The 24,171-nt window shown below is 30.3% G+C and overlaps 2 protein-coding genes across 2 annotated transcripts; both read left to right on the forward strand.

The window, feature by feature from the left end:
* The first annotated feature begins 1,199 nt into the window (after positions 1-1,199).
* Positions 1,200-9,348, forward strand: LOC110633576 (uncharacterized protein ycf45). The gene is made up of 9 exons (XM_021782240.2): positions 1,200-1,535; positions 1,667-1,729; positions 4,005-4,082; positions 4,224-4,444; positions 4,791-4,863; positions 4,972-5,256; positions 7,129-7,272; positions 8,258-8,308; positions 8,778-9,348. The coding sequence occupies exons 1-9, from the start codon at positions 1,311-1,313 to the stop codon at positions 8,847-8,849; spliced, it is 1,212 nt and encodes a 403-aa protein (XP_021637932.2). The 5' UTR covers positions 1,200-1,310; the 3' UTR covers positions 8,850-9,348.
* Positions 9,349-10,751: 1,403 nt separating this feature from the next.
* On the forward strand, positions 10,752-11,537 carry LOC131177430 (uncharacterized). Its single transcript, XM_058142389.1, has 2 exons — positions 10,752-11,037; positions 11,214-11,537. Exons 1-2 carry the CDS (start codon positions 10,841-10,843, stop codon positions 11,416-11,418), a joined length of 402 nt encoding a protein of 133 aa, XP_057998372.1. The 5' UTR covers positions 10,752-10,840; the 3' UTR covers positions 11,419-11,537.
* Positions 11,538-24,171: the final 12,634 nt, after the last annotated feature.

Consider the following 24,171-nt stretch of genomic DNA (forward strand, 5'->3'; position numbering starts at 1 on the left):
AAACTTTAAAATTAATTTAAATAATAAAATATAATTATAATTAATTTTAAAAATGAATGACAAATTGAACAAAACTAATGTTTCCTCTCTCTTCGTAGATTTATAGATAATATAGATATATAGATGTAGATTTATAGATAATATAGATATATAGATGTAGATAGATAGAATATATATATATATATATATATATATATATATTAAATTAGTATAAAATTTATTAAAATTATTTCTTCTATAAACTTAAATTATATTTTATTAATATAAAATAATTACACTATGAGTTGAATTCATAACAATTGAATTCATGTACTAACATTTGCTTGTAAATGATCTCATTTTTTTCTCATTAAAATAAGAAATTGATTCTAATAAAACTATTTAAATTTATTAATGTGTAATTATTAATATAAATAAAGAAAATATTGATATAACTTATAATTTATTTTTACATATTTTAGTTAATTATAACAAAAAATTAATCACAAATATATTTGAATAACTTTGAAATGCATTTTTCATTCCATTAGCTTCGATCTTATATATATATATATATATATATATATATATATATATATATATATATATATAAACTTTTCAGTTTAGTTTATTTTAAGTTGAGTTGGATTTTTATTCAAATTTTAATAAAGAATAAAAAAAATTATAATTCAAGTTTAGTTTAATTTTTATAATGTCAATTTCTTTCTATTCTGATTAGATTTAGTTTAATTTTTAAGTTCGATTTAGATACTGAAAACAACCATTCAATTATTCAATAATTTTATATTTTTTATAAATTTTTTGATAAAAATTTCTTATAATAAATAAATATTGTTTATATTTCAAATAATTAAAAATCTCATAATTTATTTAAAAAAAATCTCTGAATGGTCAATTTTGAAAAAAAAAGGTAATAGAAACAAATAACTTTTTCCCATTTTAATTAAAATTAAAAATTTTAAATTTAAAAGTAATACATTATAGTAAAAATTAAATTTATTTTATGAAAAATCTTTTCTGAAAAATATTTTTAAAATTTTTTAATTGAAATATTTAGGAAAATTAATAAATAAAAAATATTTTTTTATTAAAAAAATTAAATCACTTTTAAAAAAGTAATTTCTTTAAAAAAATAAAAAAAATATTTTTCAGAATTTGATAATCTTACTAAATTGTATATTCAACCAAACTGTGAGCCTAAAAATAAAAATTCTAAATTAATAAAGCCATAAATTCCCAAAGGAACTGAGCTTAATTTCCTAGCTGTGGATGAGAGGCGAGCGGAGAATCTGAGACGGAGTAGAGCAGACATGAACACAGTCATTGCAAAAGCTAATTTCTTATGCATTAATCGCTTTTTTGCTTCCGCTTCCAAAACCAAAACAATTCCATTAAGCTTCATCTCCCGTAAATCCAAATCCAAAACCCAAAAAATCTACTCTCTGAAATCACCACTATCTCGGTTGATCCATGTCTTCTCATCATTGGACGGTGCCCATTGCATCGTGGAGGATGATCTTCAAGCATTCTTGGATGTATATTTTTCTTCTCTTTATCGCTTTTCTTTAAATGGGTTTGGCTCTATTCTCCAATTGAGAGTTGGGATTTTATGCTTTTTCAAGTGTTGGAGTATTTACCCTTTGAATTAAATTCATACTTTTGACAGATTCTTCCATCTGATTTGCGTTACATTCTTTTAAATGATCCCAAGAGAGCTCAGCTTTTAGAGGTTAGTGTTCAAAATTCTGGTTATGAAGATATTTTTTGAAGGAAAAAAGAATATCAAATTGCACATAAGATACAGGAGATGGAAGCAACTTTTCATTGTTGTTTTGTATATACTTAAATGGAACTTGCAATTCAAAAAAAAAAAAAAAAAAAAAAAAAAAAGGAACTCACAGCAGATGCAAATTCTAATCACTTTCACAAGTTCAGGATTTATATAAAGGCTAAAGATATCACCTACTATGTTCTGTGCCAATTCTTGAATAGATCAACTGCTTTTATTGAGTATATTATTCCTTGATTACTAAAAAGAGAAGGTTTTCTTTGGAAGCCATATTGCCACTTGAGAAAAATGTATATTTATAATTCTTTTAATTAATTAATTTATTTTGTTTTTCGGGTACTGGGGGGTTTAGAAGTTCCAATTACACGCAATTTGCCTTTGGATAGGCCACACAAATAGCATCTTCCTCTAAAATCTTTTGAAGATACTGAATGTTGGTGTGTTACTCTTATGGTAAATTAATCACTTAGTCACTGGGGTACTGAAAATATGAGTATGCCAAATAGAAGATTAATAAAAAGATCCTACTTGGATCTATTTACAAGATGGGTATTCTGTTTCCTACTTGGATTTCTGTATTTCTTTAATCTTTGCAACTACTTTTCTTAAATTGCCTTAAAATTGTGTGAAGTATTCTCAAGATTGTGAGCATTGTGATTTAGTAAATTTTGTAACCTAACCATTAGAATGCATTTATTACCAGTATCATCCAACTTTCATAACCATTTTCATTTAAATACCAAACATAAATATCATATAAATCAAACATATTTTAACAATTATCAAATTACCAATTCATTCTAATCAAGTCCTATTAAGTTCCCATTTGTCCATTATAATTGTTTTTTTGATCTCAAGATTATCATTTCATGATTCAAACGATTGCCGTCTACTAAATAAATCACACCCTCTAAATGTCTTTTGCACTCATGAACGCTTACATGTGCTTCTATATATTCATATGTTCTACTAGCACATGCCATCCCTGAGGTTGAAATTTGCTTAAATCCCTTGTAATTGTACTGTCCATTCTCTTTTTTTACACACTTTTGTATTGTGTAGGGTCTTCAAACCATTAAGCCAGTAAATAAACTTATATTGTGTTTGTTAAGAAAGTTCTGATAATGCACACTGGTATCTGAATTTGTTGTTTTGTGCTTGATACCATACAATTAATCTTTCATTTCAATTTGATTCTTCTGGCTTTGAAACTCCTTCTGTGTCTCTTTCTTGGAAGGATTGATAGCAAAACAAAATTGGGTATAATGTGACAAGAGTTGCTCAAGAAAAGAGTAAAAGGAAAACTTTAGTCTGAAAATCCAGCTTAGCTGCATGACTTTGACTGGTCTGTTTGGTTTTGAGTCTGGATGTGCTTTTCCAAATTGCATTTGAGCTACCTTTTCCTTCTTTTTATTATTTTTTTATTTTTTTCTTATTCTTTAAATCAAACAATGTTAAGGTGGATGAATGGCCATACTAGGCTAGATAAAGTCCGTAATGAGAGTACTAGAGAAGAGGTAGGAGTGGTACTAATCAAGGATAAGTTGAGAGAAAGGAGATTGAGGTGGTTTGGACATGTGAAGCGTAGACATACGGAGGCTCCAGTTAGATAAGTAGAACACATTAGGTTAGTGGATAGAAAAAAAAAAGGGTAGACCTAAATTGACTTGGAGGAAAGTAGTATAACATAACTTAGAAGCATTACACATTCCCGAGAATTTAACCCAAAATCGTTTATAGTGGAGAAAGAGAATCCATATAGCCGACCCCAAATTTTTGAGATAAAGGCTTAGTTAAGTTAAGTTGAGTATTCTTTAAATCAAACCTACTTTTTTAGGAGAGAATCTAACCTGTTTTTTAATAAGGGAACAAATAGTTGCACTCCCAAGTCCCAACAGCATGTCTCACTTGCTTTTGTCGTTCCAAAAGCAACCTTCACCACATTCCCAAACAGGCTGCATTGCTTTTAAAACTTCCAGTGAGGCTAAATCTACATGGCTTCCACAAATTCAAGACACCATAACTGTATTCTCTCTCTCTTTCTCTCTCCTTTTTTTTATTTTTTTATTTTATTTTGAGAAAGGGGCATGAGAATTGAAATTCCCATCATAATTAGGTAGCTTGGTCTTGTGGATTTACTGTTTTGAACTAGTGTTTAATAAAATATTTGTCTTGCACTCTTGCTTATAATTATAGTTGTGTATGGCTAACGAAGGTTATATTGGACTTGGGGCGCTTGCCGGCGGCACGTTATCTTGGTGAATTTGGCGGGAAGTATTTAAGGAGCACTGAGGTAAATTTCATTCTCTAGAATTTTTGTCCCCCAAAAATGCACCCCCCCACCCAAAACAAAAATTTCTCCCTTGTCTTGGGCATAAATGAAACATATCTGCTTGCTTTCTTGATTAACAATTTTATGGTGTTAATTAGTTAGGTATCAATGCGGGAATTAGAGTATGCACAAAATGCTATTGGAGAATTTGGAGATGATAATAGGGCTGGCATTGAGGGAACCTTGCACAGGATATCTGCAATCCGAAGTAGGAAGGGGGTGATAGTTGGTTTGACTTGTCGAGTTGGTAGGGCAGTCGGTGGTCACATTGACATGGTTCATGATCTGCTTCATTATGGGAAGAGCATATTGTTTGTTGGAAGGTACAGTTGCTGATGTGTTGACTTGTATATTTCAGAAATGCTGCTTGCTTGGTGATCAGTTCACTGGTTTAAGGTGGAATAGTTTAATGATAGGATATCCAGCAACAAGTTAATTTCATCATGTTGAGTTGCTCTGAAATGAGGCTGACTGGTTTTCCATGATTTTATCATCATTTGTATTTGCTATCGTCCAATTTTTTTTTTTCTCGTTTTGTTTCAATTTCTATCTCAAAAGCATGATACAGTCAGTCTTCCTATTATAGTAGATATGTTATCTTCTGCAGAATGTTCAAAATGAACCTTAATAACATATTTGTGTTATGTTATCGTGTGGCAACTTCTGAAGGCCTGGGGTTGGCAAGACTACTGTTATGCGAGAGATTGCACGTGTTTTGTCTGATGAATTTTACAAAAGAGTGGTGCGTTGAGTTTATGCTATCATATAGCAAGCTGCAAGCATTCTCTCTCTGTCTGTGTGTGTATTAACTATATTCTGAGAAGTTTGTATTTAATAATAACTGGAATAGGTGATTGTTGATACAAGCAATGAAATAGGAGGGGATGGAAATATTCCACATGCAGCAGTAGGAGGTGCAAGGAGAATGCAGGTTCCAGAACCATCTCTGCAGCACAAGGTCATGATTGAGGCAGTAGAAAATCACATGCCTGAAGTTATCATTGTTGATGAGATAGGCACAGAAGCTGAAGCTCTTGCTTGCCGCTCAATTGCTGAGAGAGGCATTATGCTTATTGGTACTGCTCATGGAGAGCGGCTTGAAAATATAATTAAGAATGCAACTCTTTGTAACCTGGTTTGTTCTGTTCATTCCATGCTAATTTTACTTGAAACCCCATGATAGTTGATGCCAAAAAGCAATTATCTTAAAACATTGAATACATTTTCCTGGTTGCTGTTCGGTGAGATTGGGTTTAATTAAATCTGTAAGTTGCCTTGGACTGCTGTGCTGAATAAGTTGCATTCTATCAAAACAAAGTCACAATCTTGATTTTTCCCCGTTATATAGTTGAATATTTATGTTTAGAGCATAGTTATTAAAGGCGCGCCTCAGGCACGCCTCAGGCTCAAGGCTCACCAGGATCGAATCCTAGCGCCTTATGCGCCTAGGTGTGCACCTTTGTTCCAGGCACAAGGTTCTGGAAAGGCATGCCTTTTTTATTTCCATCTTTAGCGAGAATTTTCATTGGCAAAAAGGACTACCACTTAAAACTCAAACTAACAAACCTAATTCAAGATATATGCCAAAGAAAAAAAAGAAAAGTATCATATTTATTTAACTTTTATGAATTTTTTAAATTTTTTACTTTTGCGCCTTACTTCGCTCAGGCGCGCACTTGCGCATTGCGCCTAGGCTCCAAGACTCCTTGGCGCCTTAGTGCGCCTTGAGCCTTTAATAACTCTGGTTTAGAGTATTGATGTGTAAAGTGATTCTCTCACTCTTATACGTTTTCTTTATTGAACTATGGACAGAATGCTAAATATCCTCATAAAAACATATCCTTGAATGTCACCCTTTGCATTTTTGTCAATACTTAGTTTTATTAATTTTCTCTTGTTTGATGCTTGATTTAATTTGTCTTTTGAATATCTTACCTCCCTGTTCTAGGTGATAATAAATGGGGATGGTAATCATTATTAGACACTGCTAATTACTGTTAGTAGAGGTGTTATTTAGGACTCCTACACCAAAGTAATGTGACAAAGAAAAAAGAAATTTGGGAGCTGTTTTTAGTTCTTTGTTTTGGAAATTTTAGGCTTTACGTGTGTGTTCTGATTGGTCAAGTGTTGAAGTTCAGAGGTTTTGAAGAGCATACATTTTTTATTTCATTACAAATTAGTATTTCAGTTAAGTAGGTGAAATTCCTTTAGAGATATTTATATTTGTTTCCTTATTACTATTTTCATTTTGTTGTTGTTTTATTTTGTTTCTTTGTTGTGGTTTACATCATTGCCTATGTTAGAACACAATTGGTGTACAAATAGCATGCAAAGATGTCTATCTTGTCCTCTTGTTCAGTTTTTCTTTCTTGTATTAGTTTACATTGCAAAGTGAATAGATTTCTCCTTTTTCCCCTCTCTTTATGTAGATTGTTTTTATTGATACTAAAAGTATTATTGCAAAGCAGCTTATTAACAAGTTTCAGATTACCTAAAGTTTCTTTGTTTTTCTAAAAATTGTTAATGCTGTTCAATTACAGGACTATGAAATTTCTATTTGATTGTCTAATCTCATTCTTCTAAAATTTCATTGTCTTTTATTGGAATTTGATATCCAAATATTCTTTTAAAATGAGGGAAAACTGCAAAAGAATCCCTGAGATTGTGTAATATACAGTTTGGTCTCCTCTTGTTTCCAAAGTTACAATGAGTTCTATAAGAGCCATTGACTAACTAAATTACTAGTTTTTTAAAATGGAAGAACATAATGTAACATGCAGCAAACATTAAGAGTGTTTTCTGTAAGTACCTTTTTTTCTTTGTAAAACAGCCTTAAATGTTGATTTGACAAGACCTGTTTTCTTACATTTCATGCATGCTACTGAATATTCTGAGTCAAATTTGCTTGTGATGAATGGATGAGGTTTTGATAATTGATGAATGGAAATGCAATTTACATCCTAGAATGCTTGTTAAAGTTTCATAATTGTCAATTTTGTTGTTTCAGATTGGGGGAGTAGAAACTGTTACCTTAGGAGATGAGGAAGCCCGAGCTAGGAGGAGTCAGAAAAGCATTCTTGAAAGAAAAGGTCCTCCAACATTTTGTTTCCTGATTGAGATGAGAGAGAGGCATTATTGGGTTACACATCGGGTACATCTTCCAATTTTCTTCTTTAAGTATGAGTACAAAGCAAGATATCTTCATTTGAAACAACCAAGAAGGGTTTTATTGTTGTCTAGTGGTAATACTAGTGGTGTGGTTCAATGGTGGTTCAATAGTGTTGCACTTGATAGGTGATTAGGGATGCTAGTCTAGTGAGCTAATTCAGTAAGTTATGCTCCCTTTATGGATTGGGAATCTGTATTAGCTTTATATTGAAAACCTCTGCTACAACACACATAGGCAGATTAGAATAATGAACAAACACACACACACAGAGTGAGAGAGAGAACTTCATGAGCAATTTTATGTGGTCTGGTGATGTGCCTATGTTCATGGATAGCCACTTTAGTTTTTCACTGTGAAGGAGAATATTACAAGTGGATAGCTATTTTTTAATATCTACTAATGGGCCAAACCAAAACAAATTGGAAATTCTTCATGGAAATTCCGAAGTGCCTAGAGCTTTTAATGTGCACTACCTTCCTTCAATATAAACCACAAACTCAACACTTAAGCTGTGGACTACTTGGATGGGGCCAGGTTGCACTTTCAACTGAAGACATGTTCATTTCGAGATGGGGGAGGTTTCTGACCACCCCTGGTGGTTCCAAAGAATTAAGCTTTCCCCTTGTAATTCGACATACAAGAAAAAATTTTTGTACATTGATGATTTAAGGGGAATATCTGATATGATCAGAAAAAAGAAGGGAGGGGGCAGGGGAGGAGTTGAAAGGGGGAAGGGGGAGAGGAGAGAGATGTTTTGCTGTACACATTTTATTTATAAGAAATAAGTGGAAGGTTCTATTTATGCCATAATAATGCAAGAAGTGTAGTCCTTAACTAAGTAAAAATTGAGGAAAAGGAATCCATATGGCAAACCACAATTATATTGGATTTATGCTTGGCTGAGATGAGTTGAGTTGTAGTAATTTCAAGTCTTCTTCTTCTGCTTCATTTGCCTTGCATCTTGCAGACAGAGAAGAGTGTGGATATGTTGCTTCGTGGAGAAAACCCATTAGTTGAGGTAATTCTTTCAGTCGCTATGCATTTAAAATCTAGGGTAATTGATTACAATATTTTTAAGAGTTAATGGTGACAAGGGTTTGTCCCAACTTTCAATTCCATAAAAGTCAAAGACTGGTTTAGACTTTAGAGTCTGTATCAAAACAAGTTCAAAATGTTTGTAGACATACGTATTCTTCAGATGGCATATATCATTTATTTATTGCTTCTGCTGTATATTTAGGTTTCTCATACATGATGGTTGTAATTTTGCTCAGGCGGTAGCATTAAAGCAAACATAATTTGCATGTGTGCATGTGCACGTGTAACCATCTTAACATTTTCTATTTTAAACATTGCCATTTTCTAATGGGATATGGTTTTGTTGACGTAATCTCTTTAGATGCTTCCATTTTCCTTCGTTATGAACTTATTTTGCTTCTAAGCCGCATCACCACTGTCAAGAACTCAAAACACTTTGGTGCTTGCAGGTCAGGAAAAGGGATAATCAGTTCAGGGTTGTAATAGAAAGATGGAAGACGTATGATGGAAATAGCATTTAGAATTTTTATTGCTTTCCATTTGCATGAAGCTGATGCTCTTGATATCTCTCTCTTCAAAATATTATTGGCACCTGCCATTATGGATTTCACATTTAGACGCACTTGCCATTTTGTATGTTGTAAATCCAGGAAGGTAGTGATTAGAATCCCTCCCAGAAGACATATGGACTCTGAATCTCGTTTCTTTCTAGTAGCACATCTGTTTGGTCCTAGATCTTGCCATACAACTGATGTAGCCATTTTTGAGTGGCTCAGTCCATGTATCCTAAATGCGAGGTGATGCAGAGCACGATAGAGAATAGACCTTAGAACAAGATAGCATAGTAGAAGTCTAGAATAGAACTGAAGAAGAAGAAACTCGATGTTGAAATACCTTGGCATTATGTACCTAAAGGCATCTAAGATATTTTTTCAGCTGTAAGCTCTTTCTCTACTAGTTTTTATTTCTTTTAAAAGAAATAATTTCATTTTATTTATTAAAATGATAAGTGTTTTTCTACTCTGTTCCTGTATGATGGTGGTGAATTGTTTTGTTTGATGAGTATTGTTTTATTGAGAGTTGAGAATAATAATACACTTCTCTAAATACTTTAAATTAATTCTAAATTATCAAAATTAAAAACATTAAATTAAAACAAAATTGATGGTAAAGTTTTGAATTATATATATATATATATATATATATATATATATATATATATATATATATATATATATATATATAAGAGATTGAATGCACAAATATATTATAGTCAATTTAATGAAATTTTTATTCTTATTTTATAACTAATGTGGGATTTCGAAAGACTGTGGTTGAAAATATTAACTACGTTATTTACTATTTTTTTTTGAAGAAAAGTAAAATAAAAATGAAAAATTAAAATGATAACAGAGGCAATCTTGTTAAATTGATTTGTCACTTTCTTAAAAATCCAATAATAAAGTTAATAAGTTTTATTTAACATAATATAATTATTTTTAGGATTGTGAGTTAAATTAATAAAAAAAATCAACAAATTAATTAATAAAAAAGAGCAACTCCTACTCAAGTGCTGATGTAGAATTGGAATTAATTGTATCAGAATAGTTTGGTTGATTTATTTAAAATTAAATTTTTTTGTTTAAAAAAATTATCAAAATTTTCAATTTTTATATTTAATTAAGTCAAAATTAAATAGGAATTAAAATAAAATCAAATTAAATTAAAATTAAATAATCAATTCTAATTCAATTTGACGAGTTGACAACTACTACTTAGATTGAAAGAAAAAAAAAATCAATTTAATCCTAGCTCTTATTGAGAAAATTTAATTTAATTTATTTTTAAATTAGTTTAAAATTTTTAATTTAAGTTTAATTTAATTTAAAAATTAAAATTTATTGACTAAATTTCTTAATTTTTTGATTTAAATAAAAAATTAAGAAGTTTAATTTTTGAGATTAAATTTCTTAATTTTCTGATTAAGTTTAAAATAAAGAAATTCAATTTATTAATTTTTTAATTTTTAAGTTAAATTAAGTTTAAATTAAAAATTTTAAATTAAATTAAATAAAAAATTAAAAATAAGATAAATTGAATCGCCCAATAAGTATTGAACTTTAAGTTAAAAAAATATATAAGGCTTTTTATTTTAAATAAATTATTGATAAAAAAATAAATTTAATTTCATATAATTATAATTATTTTTTTTAAATAAAATTCTTTTCAATTAAAAAAAAATTAAATTTTTTATTTTAAATATAAATGAGCAAGGGATTAACCCTCCCTCGTCTGAGTTTTGATCTGAGTTGGATTAATTGAGAATGCAAGAGATAAGAGATTAGTGGCTCAGAGCCAATGCCAGCATTGGTTCATTTCTGTTTATATATATATATATATATATATATATATATATATATATATATATATATATAAAATAAAGGAAGTAAAGAAGAAAATAGAAGCCGAACCTTGCCTTTCCCTACAGACTGCTCCTATATAAATAAAAACAATGGCATGTGTGAGCAGCAGTAGCAGCTTTGTGTGTTTTCCCTTGTCAAGACCCATATCAAGAACAACAAGGTTGGGGGTAATGGCTGCAACAACTGTAAAAGCAGAGGCCATTACTATAGAGAAATCTGGTGTCAAGATCGTGAGGAATCCTCCCGAGTCCAAACTCACCGAGCTCGGAGTCCGCTCATGGCCCAAGTAAGTTTCAGTTTCACTCGCTATCAGATTGTTGACCAATTGGATTGCTTCCGTTTTCTGAAATTCGATCACAACCCAAATGAAATTTTGTAGTTTTGATTTCTGGGTAATTGTACATTTTCCTTATCTGATTAGGTATTAAATGAAATTGTGGAATTTTGATGATAAATGAGCAGGTGGGGTTGCCCTGCAAGCAAATTCCCATGGACATATTCTGCCAAGGAAATATGCTATCTTCTGGAGGGAAAAGTGAAAGTTTATCCTGATGGATCAACTGAGGCTGTTGAAATTGGTGCTGGTGATTTGGTTGAGTTTCCCAAAGGAATGAGCTGCACTTGGGATGTTTCTGTAGGTGTAGACAAGCACTACAAGTTTGAGTAATGTTTATCTTTTCTTTTTGTCAATATACATATATACATAAACTATTTGCTGCTTGTATGAATTTGCAACTATTTTCTTGATTTTATGCGCCTGAACTTTATGGCCACTCCTTTCCTTTCTCTGCCTGTGTGTATGCCTGCTTCTATTTTCTTTTTGATACAATTACCTCTGATTGAGATTTCAACTTGGGATCTCATGACCTCGAGATTACTAGAGATTAATGAGTTAACTATTGATTCTTGCCATGAAGCTGATGAAATTCATAATTGGTGGTAGGCAGTCGAATTCAAAGACTTGTTTATTTCATACATCTTTAGAAGAAGATCAACTTGATAATCTCTAATGTTCAACTTGATGAAAATTTTGGACATGATTTTTAATGTTTTTATATTTTCAAGCTTTGAAAAGTTAGAAAGGACGAATCTTTATCTGGTAATGTTTAAGTTAAATGGGCAACCTTTAAAAATTTGCAACATATTAAAAAAATTAAAAAGGGAAAAGGGAGCATAATAATATCATAGCATGGGAAATTGTTGTGAAAGTATTATTTGAATTGAACATTTGGTGTTAGCCATGAGTTTAGAAACTAACCCCCAAAGATTTTTTTTTTTTTTTTTTTTTTTTTTTTTTGATAGGTTTTAAAGTAATGCATATATAGATTTTTGTTAGGAGCAAGAATTTTTAATAAGGTTATTATTTTTGAAAGTTCTCTAAAGAATTAATTATAAAAGGCAAAAGGCTTATATTAGCCTTAAAGTATGGGTGATAGTTTTATGTCCAATTAAATCCTTCAATTTTAAAAAAATAAAATAGGTCTTTTAAATTTTAATAATAGATTACATAAGTCCTTTTACTATTTTGGGGACAATTAAACTATTTAACATTTAAAAATGGATAAATAAGATTGAATTATAATTTGCCTATAATATAAATCAAGCTAAGACTGTGTACGAAAATCTTTTAGTGCACAGGGTTTTTATCAGCAATCATACGTTTTTTATTTGCAGCATTTCGGTAAATATAAGTTATTCTTTATGGGATAATTTAAGAAGTTATTCTATGAGTTCATCATCTTTGTCATAATTTCTGTAGAGAAGCTTCTTGAATCATCCGGTAAAGTATAACTTTTCAATTTATTACAGGATGCAACAAATATGAGAGGGATGTTGCATCTACTCTAGGATGTAGCAAATATGAGAGGGACGTTGTAAATCAGATACGTAGTATTGCTAATGAGAACCCTATACACTAAAAGATTTTCGTGCACAGTCATGATTGGATTTATATTTAAAGCAAATTATTATTCAGTATTTTTTATTTATTTTTTAAAAATTAAAGGACTTATTTATCCCCAAAGACTTGTTTGATATATTTTTAAAATTTGAAGGAATTATTTGATCTTTTTTAAAAGTTGATGGGCTTAATTGGACTATGAAACACTTTAAAAATTTAAGAGATTATTTGCTATAACTTTAAGAACCTAAATGAGCCTTTTGCCATTGTAAAAATAATGTGAACCTTTTCGCATTTGGACGATTTAATTCAAACGTTTAAAAAAGTTGTTAAAATTTTATCAAAATTTCATTAATCCTATACCTCTAATTTTGGACTTGTCCGTAGTTATCATTGAAAATCCAACTTTATTACAATCACTAACTCTTTAATGATTTCATTTTGATACCTATTAGGCATTAATAGTGATGAGATTTGGTGATAGTTAGGAGAGAAAGTGTGTGCTTATATCACCTAATTTGATCAAATGGTTAAGAATTTTGATACTATGAAAACTCAACTCAACTCAACTAAGCCTTTATCCAAAAAATTTGGGGTCGGGTATATGGATTCGCTTTCTGCACTCTACACAATTTTGGGTTAAATTCTCAGAAATATATAATGTTTCTAGGTCATGTTGTACTACTTTCCTCCAAGTCAATTTAGGTCTACCCTTTTTTTTTTTTTTTTTTCTATTCTCTAACCTAATGTGCTCTACTTGTCTAACTGGAGTCTTCGTATGTCTACGCTTTACATGACCAAACCACCTTAATCTCCCTTCTCTCAACTTATCCTCAATTGACACCACTCCTACCTTTTCTCTAATATTCTCATTACTGACTTTATCTAGTCTAGTATGGCCACTTATCTACCTTAACATTCTTATCTCTGCAACTCTTCTCTTAGACGCAACGACTCCTTCAGTGCCCAACACTCACTACCATATAACATAGCCGGTCTTATGGCTGTACGGTAAAATTTTCCTTTTAACTTATTGGAAATATTGCGATCACATAAAACTCCCATGGCACGTCTCCACTTCAACCATCCGGCTTTAATCTTATGACTAACATCTTCCTCACATCCCCTATCTACTTGAAGGACTGAGCCGAGATATTTAAAGTGATTACTTTGAGACAGTACCACTCCATCCAAACTAACTCCTTCCCTATCACCAGTTTGGCCTTCACTGAACTTGCAATGCATGTATTCTGTCTTCGTTCTACTTAACTTAAAGCCCTTTGACTCTAGAGTACTTCTCCAAAGCTCTAGTTTTCTATTGACTCCTCGCGTCTCATCTATCAGAACAATATCATATGCAAACATCATGCACCAATGAATACTCTCTTGTATATGTTTTGTCAATTCATCTAAAACTAATGTAAAAAGATAAGAGCTTATAGCTAATCCTTGGTGTAATCCAATTGAGATCAGAAAATTTCTTGTGTCCCTTTCCACTGTGCACACAATAGTAGTTGCTTCTTTATACATATCTTTCAACACTTGTATGTACCTAATAGATACCTTCTTTTATTCTAACACATTCCATAAGACATCTCTTAGAACATTATCATAAGCATTTTCCAAATCAATAAAAACCATGTGTAGATTTTTCTTCCATCTCTTAGAACATTATCATAAGCATTCTCCAAATCAATAAAAACTATGTGTAGATTTTTCTTCACATCTCTATATTTCTCCATCAAGCTTCTAATGAGAAAGATCGCTTACGATTGGGCATGAAGCTAAATTGATTGAGAGAGATAGAAGTATCATGGTGTAGTCGATGCTCCACAACTCTCTCCTACAACTTCATAGTATAGCTCATGAGTTTAATTCCTCTATAGTTTGAGCAACTCTGTATGTCTCCCTTATTTTTAAAAATAGGTACTAAAATACTTCTCCATTTATCAGGCATTTTCTTTGAGTTTAAAATCTTATTAAATAATTTAGTTAATCGTGTCACTCCCATATTTTCCAAACACTTCCACACTTCAATTGGTATTCCATCGGATCCACAGGCTTTACCCACTTTCATTCTCTTAAGTGCTTCCTTTACTTCTAACGATCTAATCCTTCTAGTATAATTCACATTCTTTTTTTATTGTTCTATAGCCTATATTCACGCTATTACCATTTTGACTATTATTAAAGAGATCATTAAAATAATTTTTCCATCTTTTTTTAATGTCCTCATCTTTCACCAACACTTTTCCTTCTTTATCCTTAATGCACCTAACTTGATTGAGATCTTAACATTTCCTTTCTCTCCTCCTTGCTAATCTATAAATATCTTTCTCCCCTTATTTAGTTCCAAGTTTCTCATATAACTTTTCAAAGACCTGTGCTCTTGCTTGACTAATTGCCTTTTTTGCCTCTTTTTTTGCTATCTTATACTATTCATATGCCTCATTATTATCACATTTAGGTAATTTCTTATATCATTCCCTTTTTCTCTTCATTGCCTTTTGTACTTTCTCATTCCATCATCTCTCTTTTAAGGGTGGTCTATGTTTTTTAGACTCTCCAAGTATTTTTCTAGCTACTTCTCTAATTTTTGATGCTATCTGTATCCACATATCACTGGCCTCCATATCCAGCTTCCATGCTTCAGACTCGAGAAGCTCATTTTTGAACTTTACTTGCTTTACTCCTTTGAACTCCTACCACTTTGTTCGAGCTACACTATTTCTTCTGACCTTACTTGAATTGTTCCTAAACTTGACATCCAAGACCACTAACCAATGTTGACTTGTTAAAGCCTCTCCTGGAATGACCTTGCAATCCTTGCATAGAGCTCTATTTGTCTTCCTGGTTAAGAGGAAGTCGATTTGACTTCTATTTTGCCCACTTTTGAAAGTTACTAAATGTGATTCTCTTTTTATAAAGTAGGTATTTGCTAGTGTTAGGTCGTATGCCATAGCAAAATCCAATATGCTTTTTCCCTCCTCATTTCGACTGCCAAAACCAAAACCTCCATGAATATTCTCATAACCTTGCCTATCACTTCCTACATGTCCATTCAAATCTCCACCAATGAAAACATTCTCTTCATTCGGTATGCTTTGCATTAAATCATACATATCTTCCCAAAACCTTTGTTTACTCTCACTATCTAGTCCTATTTGTGGGGCATAAGCACTAACTACATTTATTGTTTCTCATTCTAGTACTAGCTTTACTAGTATAATTCTATCTCATACTCTTTTCACAGCTATTACAACGTCTTTCAATGTCATGTCTATGATTATGCCCACTCCATTCTTGTTTCTCTCCTTTCCTGTAAACCATAGTTTGTACCATGAATTATTCACTTTTTTACTTTTCTCTCCTACCCATTTAGTCTTCTGAATGCAAGCAATATTCACCCTTCTCCTTTCCAAGGTATCCACAAGCTCCATTAATTTCTTGTAAGTGATCCAACATTCCTTCTATGATATCTTTTATTGTTTTCTATGTCTATCTTGTGTTCTGTTTCACTATTTGTTCTACTATCTGTCCTATGGACTAACTTCTTTACCCACACCCGTCCATGATGTGGGAACCCTTGCTTGCTTAACACTACACCCAGGCGCCGGCATAGCGCGTCGCTTTCAGTGAACGCCTTACACCGTTGCATATTTCTCATTACACTCGGGCTCCGATGTAGCGCGTTGTAAGTAGAGGACGCCCCGACGTTTATATCATTTGAATCCATATCATAAGGTGTGACAAAATTTTTACGCTAGTTGTCACCTACTGCAATCCTTCTCCTTTATCCTGGCTTGGGACCAGCTAAGCACAAACTACTTAGGCGGAGTTAATTTTGATACTATGAATATTAAAATGAAATTTGAAACTAGTTGATAGTGATGCCAAAGGTTGGATTAACCAGAAAATAAAATGGAAGAATAAGTTAGAAAAAATTGGATAAAATCATAACAATCTTTTAGAATTTTGAAAAATTTAATCTTTTGCAATTAAATATTTAGTATATGTATCTTATCATTATTAACACTTTGGTCTTTATGATTTAGAAAATAGACCAGATAGTCCTTCAGTTTTGCTTTAGTTAGGGCCTTTCATTTATTTTGACAGTTAGTATTTAATAGTGTTATTAAACTCGGCCGGAGGTTGATTCGGTGGAGAGACTGTGTTGATGGATCAGTGGTTCAACTAATGAGTAAATGGTTTAACTAGTGAGCTATTAAAAAAAATAATTAAATATTAAAAATTAATTAAATATAATACCTATTAATATAAGCAAATAAATAAAATTAATTAAATTTTAATTATTTAAAATCAAACTTTAACCTTTATTAAGTTATATTTACATAAATTTTAATTATGTTTTTAAATTCTATATAAAAGCATTCAAGTAGTATAATACATAAAAATTTCCATAAATTTATTATCTTTTTTCTCTTAGCTTTTTGGACCTAGGTTGGGGTGGGGACCTATTGGCTCAGGTTAGTTTTGGTCCTTTAAACTAAAATTTTCCTGGTTTTTATTATAAGCTTTCCTTAAAAAAAAAAGTATAAATTAAGAGAAATTATATATATATATATATATTCAACTTAACTAAGCCTTTATTCTAAAAATTTGGGGTTGGCTATATGGATTCGATTTCTCCACTCTAAACGATTTTGGAATATGTATTGAAAAAAAAAAAAAAGCCTAGTTAGCTCAACTGGTTTTGATTTTGAAGACTTTTATGAGATTTTGAGTTCAATTCTCTTTGTCAACACTAAAAAAAAATAAAAAATAAAAATAGAAAAATTGCTTCTATTAACTAATTGAGCCGTATGGGTCAACTAGGTCAGATTGGTTCATTGAAAAAGAAATTATTTTAATTCAGTTTTCAATTGGTTCAATTATTTACATCCAATAAATCAAAGAACCGAATTGACTGATTAGTACAATTTATGACTTTTTCTTTATTTTATGGGCTTTATGTGATATAACGTGTAATTTATGAAATTTATAGTAGGCACAAAAAATATAAAAAATATAAAAATTAAAAAGGTCCTACAAAATAGGCCCTAATCAATAGACAGAACCAAATAAAAGAAATTTTCAGTTTGGTACAACCCCTACTCCAGTTTAATACAGTTAATATTATTTCTTAGTTTGATTTTTTGGTTATTTTAGTTTGATCTGTTTCAATGAGAAATTCAATTGAAGGGCCATCTAGTGGAATTATTATCTCATGTTAATCTATCGAGAGGATAGCTTGGTTTGGAAACCTGCAATAAATGGCATTTTTTCGATTTCTTCACTCTACAAGGTGCTGGTTAATGCCACAAAGCATGATGGTCTGTTGGTACAGGGAGTGTGGCTGGGTTATGCCCCACCAAAAGCAGAGCTTCTTTGGTGGATGATTTCTAGGAATTGTCTGTGTGAGGGATAAATTGTGCAGCTTAGGAATAATTCCATAGGTTCAAATCCTGTGCCTCTTTTGTTCAGAATTCGAGGGAATAATTCCACATGTATTTCTCTTTTGTAAGTTTTCATGGTAGCTGTGGGCTTGGTTTGCAAGGTGGTGGGAATTTAGCACTTGTATTCTAGGTTTGATGTCATATTGGTTTATGCAATGGTGTTTTTTGAAGCTTGGTAAGTTCCAAAGACATTTTCTAGACCACTTTGTTTTCGCTATTGTTTGGTCTTTGTGGATTGTAAGGAATGAGAAAGTCTTTAGAACTAAGGAATGCTCAATAGCTGCATTGTGCACTTTGGTTTTGCATAGGTTGTCGATTTGGATGAAAGCACTCGATGTAGGTTTTCCTTTCTCTTGGTGGACTTACTGGTAACGTCAGAGTCGGTTAAAAGTTGGACCAATTTGAGAACTCAGTGGGCTGTGATTGATTGGGTTCCTCCATTGGGGTCATCCCTAAGGTGGAATGTGGATGGGTCATCAAGGGGGAAACTAGGAGCTAGTGACATTGGAAGGGTTTTGAGGGATAGTGGTAGTTGTTTCATTTGTATTTTTTTGTGTTCAATTGGAATTTGTGAATCAAATGCAGCAGAATTATTAGCAATTGAGAAGGCATTGATTTTGAGTTTGCAGCTGGTTGATCGTTTTGGTAGCTCATCCAAGTTGAATCAAATAGTAAAAATGTTTTGTCTTGGGTTAATAAACTAATTTAGGCTCCATGGAGATTGTCTTCCATTATCAACTAGGTTTTAAATAGTTTGTAATTGTTGAGCAACGTGTTGGCCATGCATTCCCTATGAGAGGCAAATGGTGTGGCAAATGTGCTTGCAAAACAAGGGGAGGATAGGGAGGTTGATTTTGTAGCGTTCCTTTGAAGGGTAGTGTTGTGTGGTACTGCGATTCTTTGTGTAAATGCAGGATGTGTACTTTTGCAGGGTAGTGTGTGATGTTCACTACATTGTTGTGTTATATTTCTTCCATTCTCTGTTATTCCTTTCGGTTTTATTTACAGATTGTGTTGTCTTTTGTGGGTTGTATCGATTCTTCTCCAAGTTTTTTCACCTAGCATTTGTTATCCTAGGTTAAGTATATTGGGGTGTCTACTGACCGGGTTTAGTTAGATGACCAATGCTAAAGCTTTTCCTAGATTTTTTATTAATAAAATTATTTACTTACGAAAAAAAAATTAGATGGCTTAATTTTATAAGTCAATATGTATAACAAAATGGTGATATATTAATAATTAGATTTCCTTAGCTGCTAAATTATATTTAAATTATAAGGTTATTTTTTATGTACTGAATCAGTGTTTACTAATAAATAAATATATTTCCTCCTAAACCCACAAGTAATTATGGATAAGTTAAACCTAAATTACAATTTCTTCCACAAATAACACTTAATTGGATTAATTAATATTATTTTTTTCATTAATTTATCTGAAAAGTTAAGTTTAATTAAAATTAAAAAGTTTTAGCATTTTAGATTTGATGCACTAGTGTTACAACCAAATCCCTAAAAAACACCTTATTTTGACTTTTTCAATCCTAACCAATTTCAACATGTTCAAATTTTCCGAACCCCTCAATCTCCAAACCCAACTATCTCAAATTTTTTGGACAATGTAAAATGAAAATTTTATATTATAGTACTATTTTGGAGGCACAATAAGTATCCCTCAAATCTTTTTTTATTCAATGAAGGCATCATCGATAACCCTCTCCTTTTTTTATTATAAGTGTGAATAATATTAAAAAAGGTAGATGGAAAGACTCGAACTCGAGACTTTTCTGCTCCCTATATTTTTAAAGCGTAAGAAAACTAACCATGCTACCTCTGATTAACATTATTGGTAATTTTTGTATAATTATTGCGTGACATATTTCCGGTCAATTCATGTTTTTTTTTTAACAAAATTTTAAAGTTGCAATTTATTTTTGTTACAATTATGATATTTTTATGTGAAAATTTTATCAAAATTTGAAATTTGTTTTAGGGTCAATTTTAAAGGGAAAAAAAGGGGATAAATTAAGGTTTGTTGACATAAACAATAAGGAATAATAATTTTTTACACAACTGATAAAATTAGAAGTATAAAGAATAATATTTTGCAATTCTTGTGGTTATCAGAGAAGAAGGAAGCAATAATATTAACTTTTTTTATTTCAATCAAGAATAAGATATTGTTTTTAATTTTCAATTTAGACTTTGAACATAAGTGAAACTAAAATTAGAAATTAGGATAATCTAAACAAATTAAAAGACTTAAACATAATAAAAGATTTGTGGATTAAAAATTTTCAGTGCTTCTCAATATTTTTTTCAGAGACCATGGCTAATTTTTTAGCTTTCCCTCCCCTACTCCTTCCCTCCAGCCTTAACAACATCTCTCAATAAACAAGTCTAACCAGCTTATGAGTTTTAATTTTAAGCTAATTTGTTGGCTTGGAAGATTTTCAAAGCTTATAAACACAATTTATAAGCAAAATAAACAAATAAATAAGTTGAGCAATAAGAACTTTTTATTTTGATTCTTATAAGCATTACATTTATAAGTTAGTTTGACTAAGTAATATACTGTGTTATTCTCATTTGATTTTTAAATTTTTTCATATATCTTAAATTAATTTTAAAATAACTTAGTATACTTTTTAGTTATTTTAATAATAATAATAATAATTATGCTCACATGAGTCACTTTTTACCTAATACATTAATTATTTATCAGTTACTTGTAAAAATTTTAACCAAACACATTGCTTAAATTTTTAAATATTTAATAAGGTTAAATTAATTTATAAGTACTAGGCGTTTATAAGTTAATTTTCGTAAGTTAGGTTAAACAATTTCTAAGAGAAATGGTGTTGGCCACACATGTGTTGCTGGTGGATTTGCTAACAATTTCTCTTGGTAGGCCTAGGTTAGGTGGATGGGTTTGAGTGAGCTTGGGGAATAATGGCCATGGAGAGAGGGAAATGGGAAGAGAAAGGAGAAGAGAGAGACAAAAATGGGAGAGTAAATAGAATAGGATTTAGGTTTGGAAAGGGGTTTGGGATAATCCTATCTAATTGTTTGGTTCAAGTCGAATCGCGATTATGGTTTTGGATGGGAGGGGGAACCAGGACCAAATCAAGTTTGTTTGGTTCCTCATGGTTTCAGTCATGCTTAGTTTAGTTCCAGTTTTAGTTCGTTTAAGATGGTTTTGATTTCAATTTTAAAGGTTTTGATTCCGGTTTGTATATGGTTTAGTTTGATTTGAGCAAAATTGATAGTTTTAGTTTTAATTTTTTTTTAAATTTTCAATAAAAAAAATTTCTGTTTATCAAATTTATATAGGGGAAAAGTATTAAAAGTGTATGTAAATAATGAACTAAAACTAAAATGATGTATTTTATTAAATTTAAAATTATTGTACATTTATGATATTAATACAAAATGAAACAGAACTACAAAGAATAAAAATTTTATGGATTTGAGAACATGAAAATACACATATAATTTCTTTACATATAAATTAAAAAATTATAAGAATTTAACAAAATAAAAAGTACATATAAATTTTGTTTCAAAATGGAAAATAATAAAAAATAAAAAAATTGCATAAACTTAGATAATTAAGTTGTCTACTTATACTCTTAGAGTTAAAAGAATTAAAACCCATATAATTCTCTTACTTTTTTGTTTAAAAATATCAACATTTAATATTTTATTTGTGTCCGATGCGGCCTGACTTGTGAAGTCATTATCAATGCTATCTGTTGACTGTTGCATTTTTTCGTTGGCAATATTTGCTTTACTCCAATCATTAATGCAAATTCATTTTAGAGCAACTCTTATCTAGGATTTTACCAACCACTAAATGCTCGTTTCATCGCCACAGTTGACAAAAGAGCAGCTAGAACTTCTTTCGCAAATTTTCATAACACTAAAAATTTTGATTCAGTCTACTATCAATTTCAGTAGACGTTGCTAAATATAAATCTAACTCCGCAAGAAAGATCATTTGTAACTCTTATTTTTTGCATTGTTGCATAATTTTTTAATGTCTAAAGTGCCCTTGTGAAATTATATTTTGGGATTTTTAGTTTTATGGAATGATAATTAATAGGCTTTATATAATTCATGCTTTCAATGGCAACTTCAATGAAATTAGATTCAATTTCTGTTATTTTTTTTTTCCTAGGTATTCAGGCTTTTCTGGATTCAATTTTTGAAAATTTCTTACATTTGTTGTGGGTTCGTTTTATAAATTTGATGCAGGTTTTTGGATTTTGGTGTACATATATAATGTGATAATGTGGTTTCAGTGGAGGGGTTTTGCTAAGGTTGCTGTGGGTTTCAATAGGAGGTGGCTGAGACTTCTTGTGCGTTTTGATGGAGGGGTAGAGAGAGAAAGATTTGCAGAATATGAGAGAGACAGAGGGAAAGGGCGAAGGGAGAAAGACATAATGTGAGAGAGAGATATAAGGAAGGGAGAGAGAGACAGCGTGTGATAGAGAAAGAAGCAAGAAAGAGAGAGAGAGAAAGAGGCAGAATGTATGTGTGTGAGAGAGAAATAGTGTCGACTTATATGACAGAATTAATCTTTTATTGGCTTGGCAAAAATAAATGTTCTCAAAAATCTCCATTAATACAATGCGCTATGTTTTTCAATAATATTTTTTAGGATCAATCGTGGTGTAGTAAAATGATTAATTAAATAAAAATTTGAATTAATAATAGCAAATTAATAATTAAAAAGAAATATAAATTTATAACAAAATTTTATTAATAAATTTAATAAATAAAAATTTAATTAACAAATAATCATTTATTAATTTAACTATAAAAATGTAAGAGAGAGGGAAAAAGAAATTAATTGTATAGCCTATGTTTGGTTTATAATTTTAATGGTTGTTTATTATAATATGATTACTTTGTGTAATTGATAACTGAATAAAAAAATTACGGTGTGATTATTTTTGAATTTGTTATTATATTAAAATATATTTTAATTAATAAAATTAATTTTTAGAAATTTAAAATGAATGTAAAATATATTTTATATTATAAATATATTTTACATAATAAATAGAAATATTTAAATATAAAATTTAAATGATTAGAATATTTTCTTAATAAAATAAAATTTTAGAGACTATATTATAATTTATTATTACTTTTTTAAATTTAATTTAGTTTTTTTAGCTATAATTGTGATAACTAATTAAGTTTCGACTATAAAACAAAAAAAACAAGAGTTTTAACTACAATCATAAAATTAAAAAACCTAAATATTTTAACTTCTTTTTTTTATCCCATACACCTAAAGTAAATGAAACATTAATATTGTCAGTAAAAAAAAAAATAAAAGAAGTGAATTTCTTTGACCATAGTAAATCGAGTTCTATAAATGCAATTTCTTAGGTTTATTTTTTAACATTATATTTTATATTAATAATTTTATTTAAAATAAATACAAAAGGTTTACAAAATAATGTTAAAAAATATTTAAAATTGAAAATTAAGATAAATAAGGCTAATATGCTAACCTTTTATGGCTTCTTCTTCAATGTTGTGCTGATATATAGTAAACTTATACAACATTATGGTAAGAAATTGAAGCTGTAGCTACATGAAAATATAATTATTTTTTTAATTAGAAATTACAAAAAAAAAAAAAAAAGTTCTTGCTCAATATTGTGCTTGCTTTCTAAAATTAAGCTAGTGTTAACCACATAATTCTAAGACGAAATAAAAATTACTCAACAAAAGCATTACTACAGTAACATACCACAGCTCTTCAGCAACAACATCTGGAAGGCTGAAGATCTTAGCAGCAGTGTGTCTCTTGTTTGCTGGAATTGGCTGACTTGTAGCGTTGTAAGCATCACATGTCACCTAATTCAGTGACTGAATTAGAAACTGACTTGCAGTGATACAATTATAATTTCAGTGTAGAAACTCCGCCATAAAAAATAATAAGTTTTACGATAATTATTACAATTGATTGAAATTATTGTTAAATTAATTATTATTAATAATTAATTTATAATTAATTATTAATTAATATTAAAAAATTTTAAATA

This window comes from Hevea brasiliensis, unplaced genomic scaffold (assembly GCF_030052815.1).
Source record: "Hevea brasiliensis isolate MT/VB/25A 57/8 unplaced genomic scaffold, ASM3005281v1 Scaf475, whole genome shotgun sequence".
In the NCBI taxonomy this organism is placed as follows: Eukaryota; Viridiplantae; Streptophyta; class Magnoliopsida; order Malpighiales; family Euphorbiaceae; genus Hevea; species Hevea brasiliensis.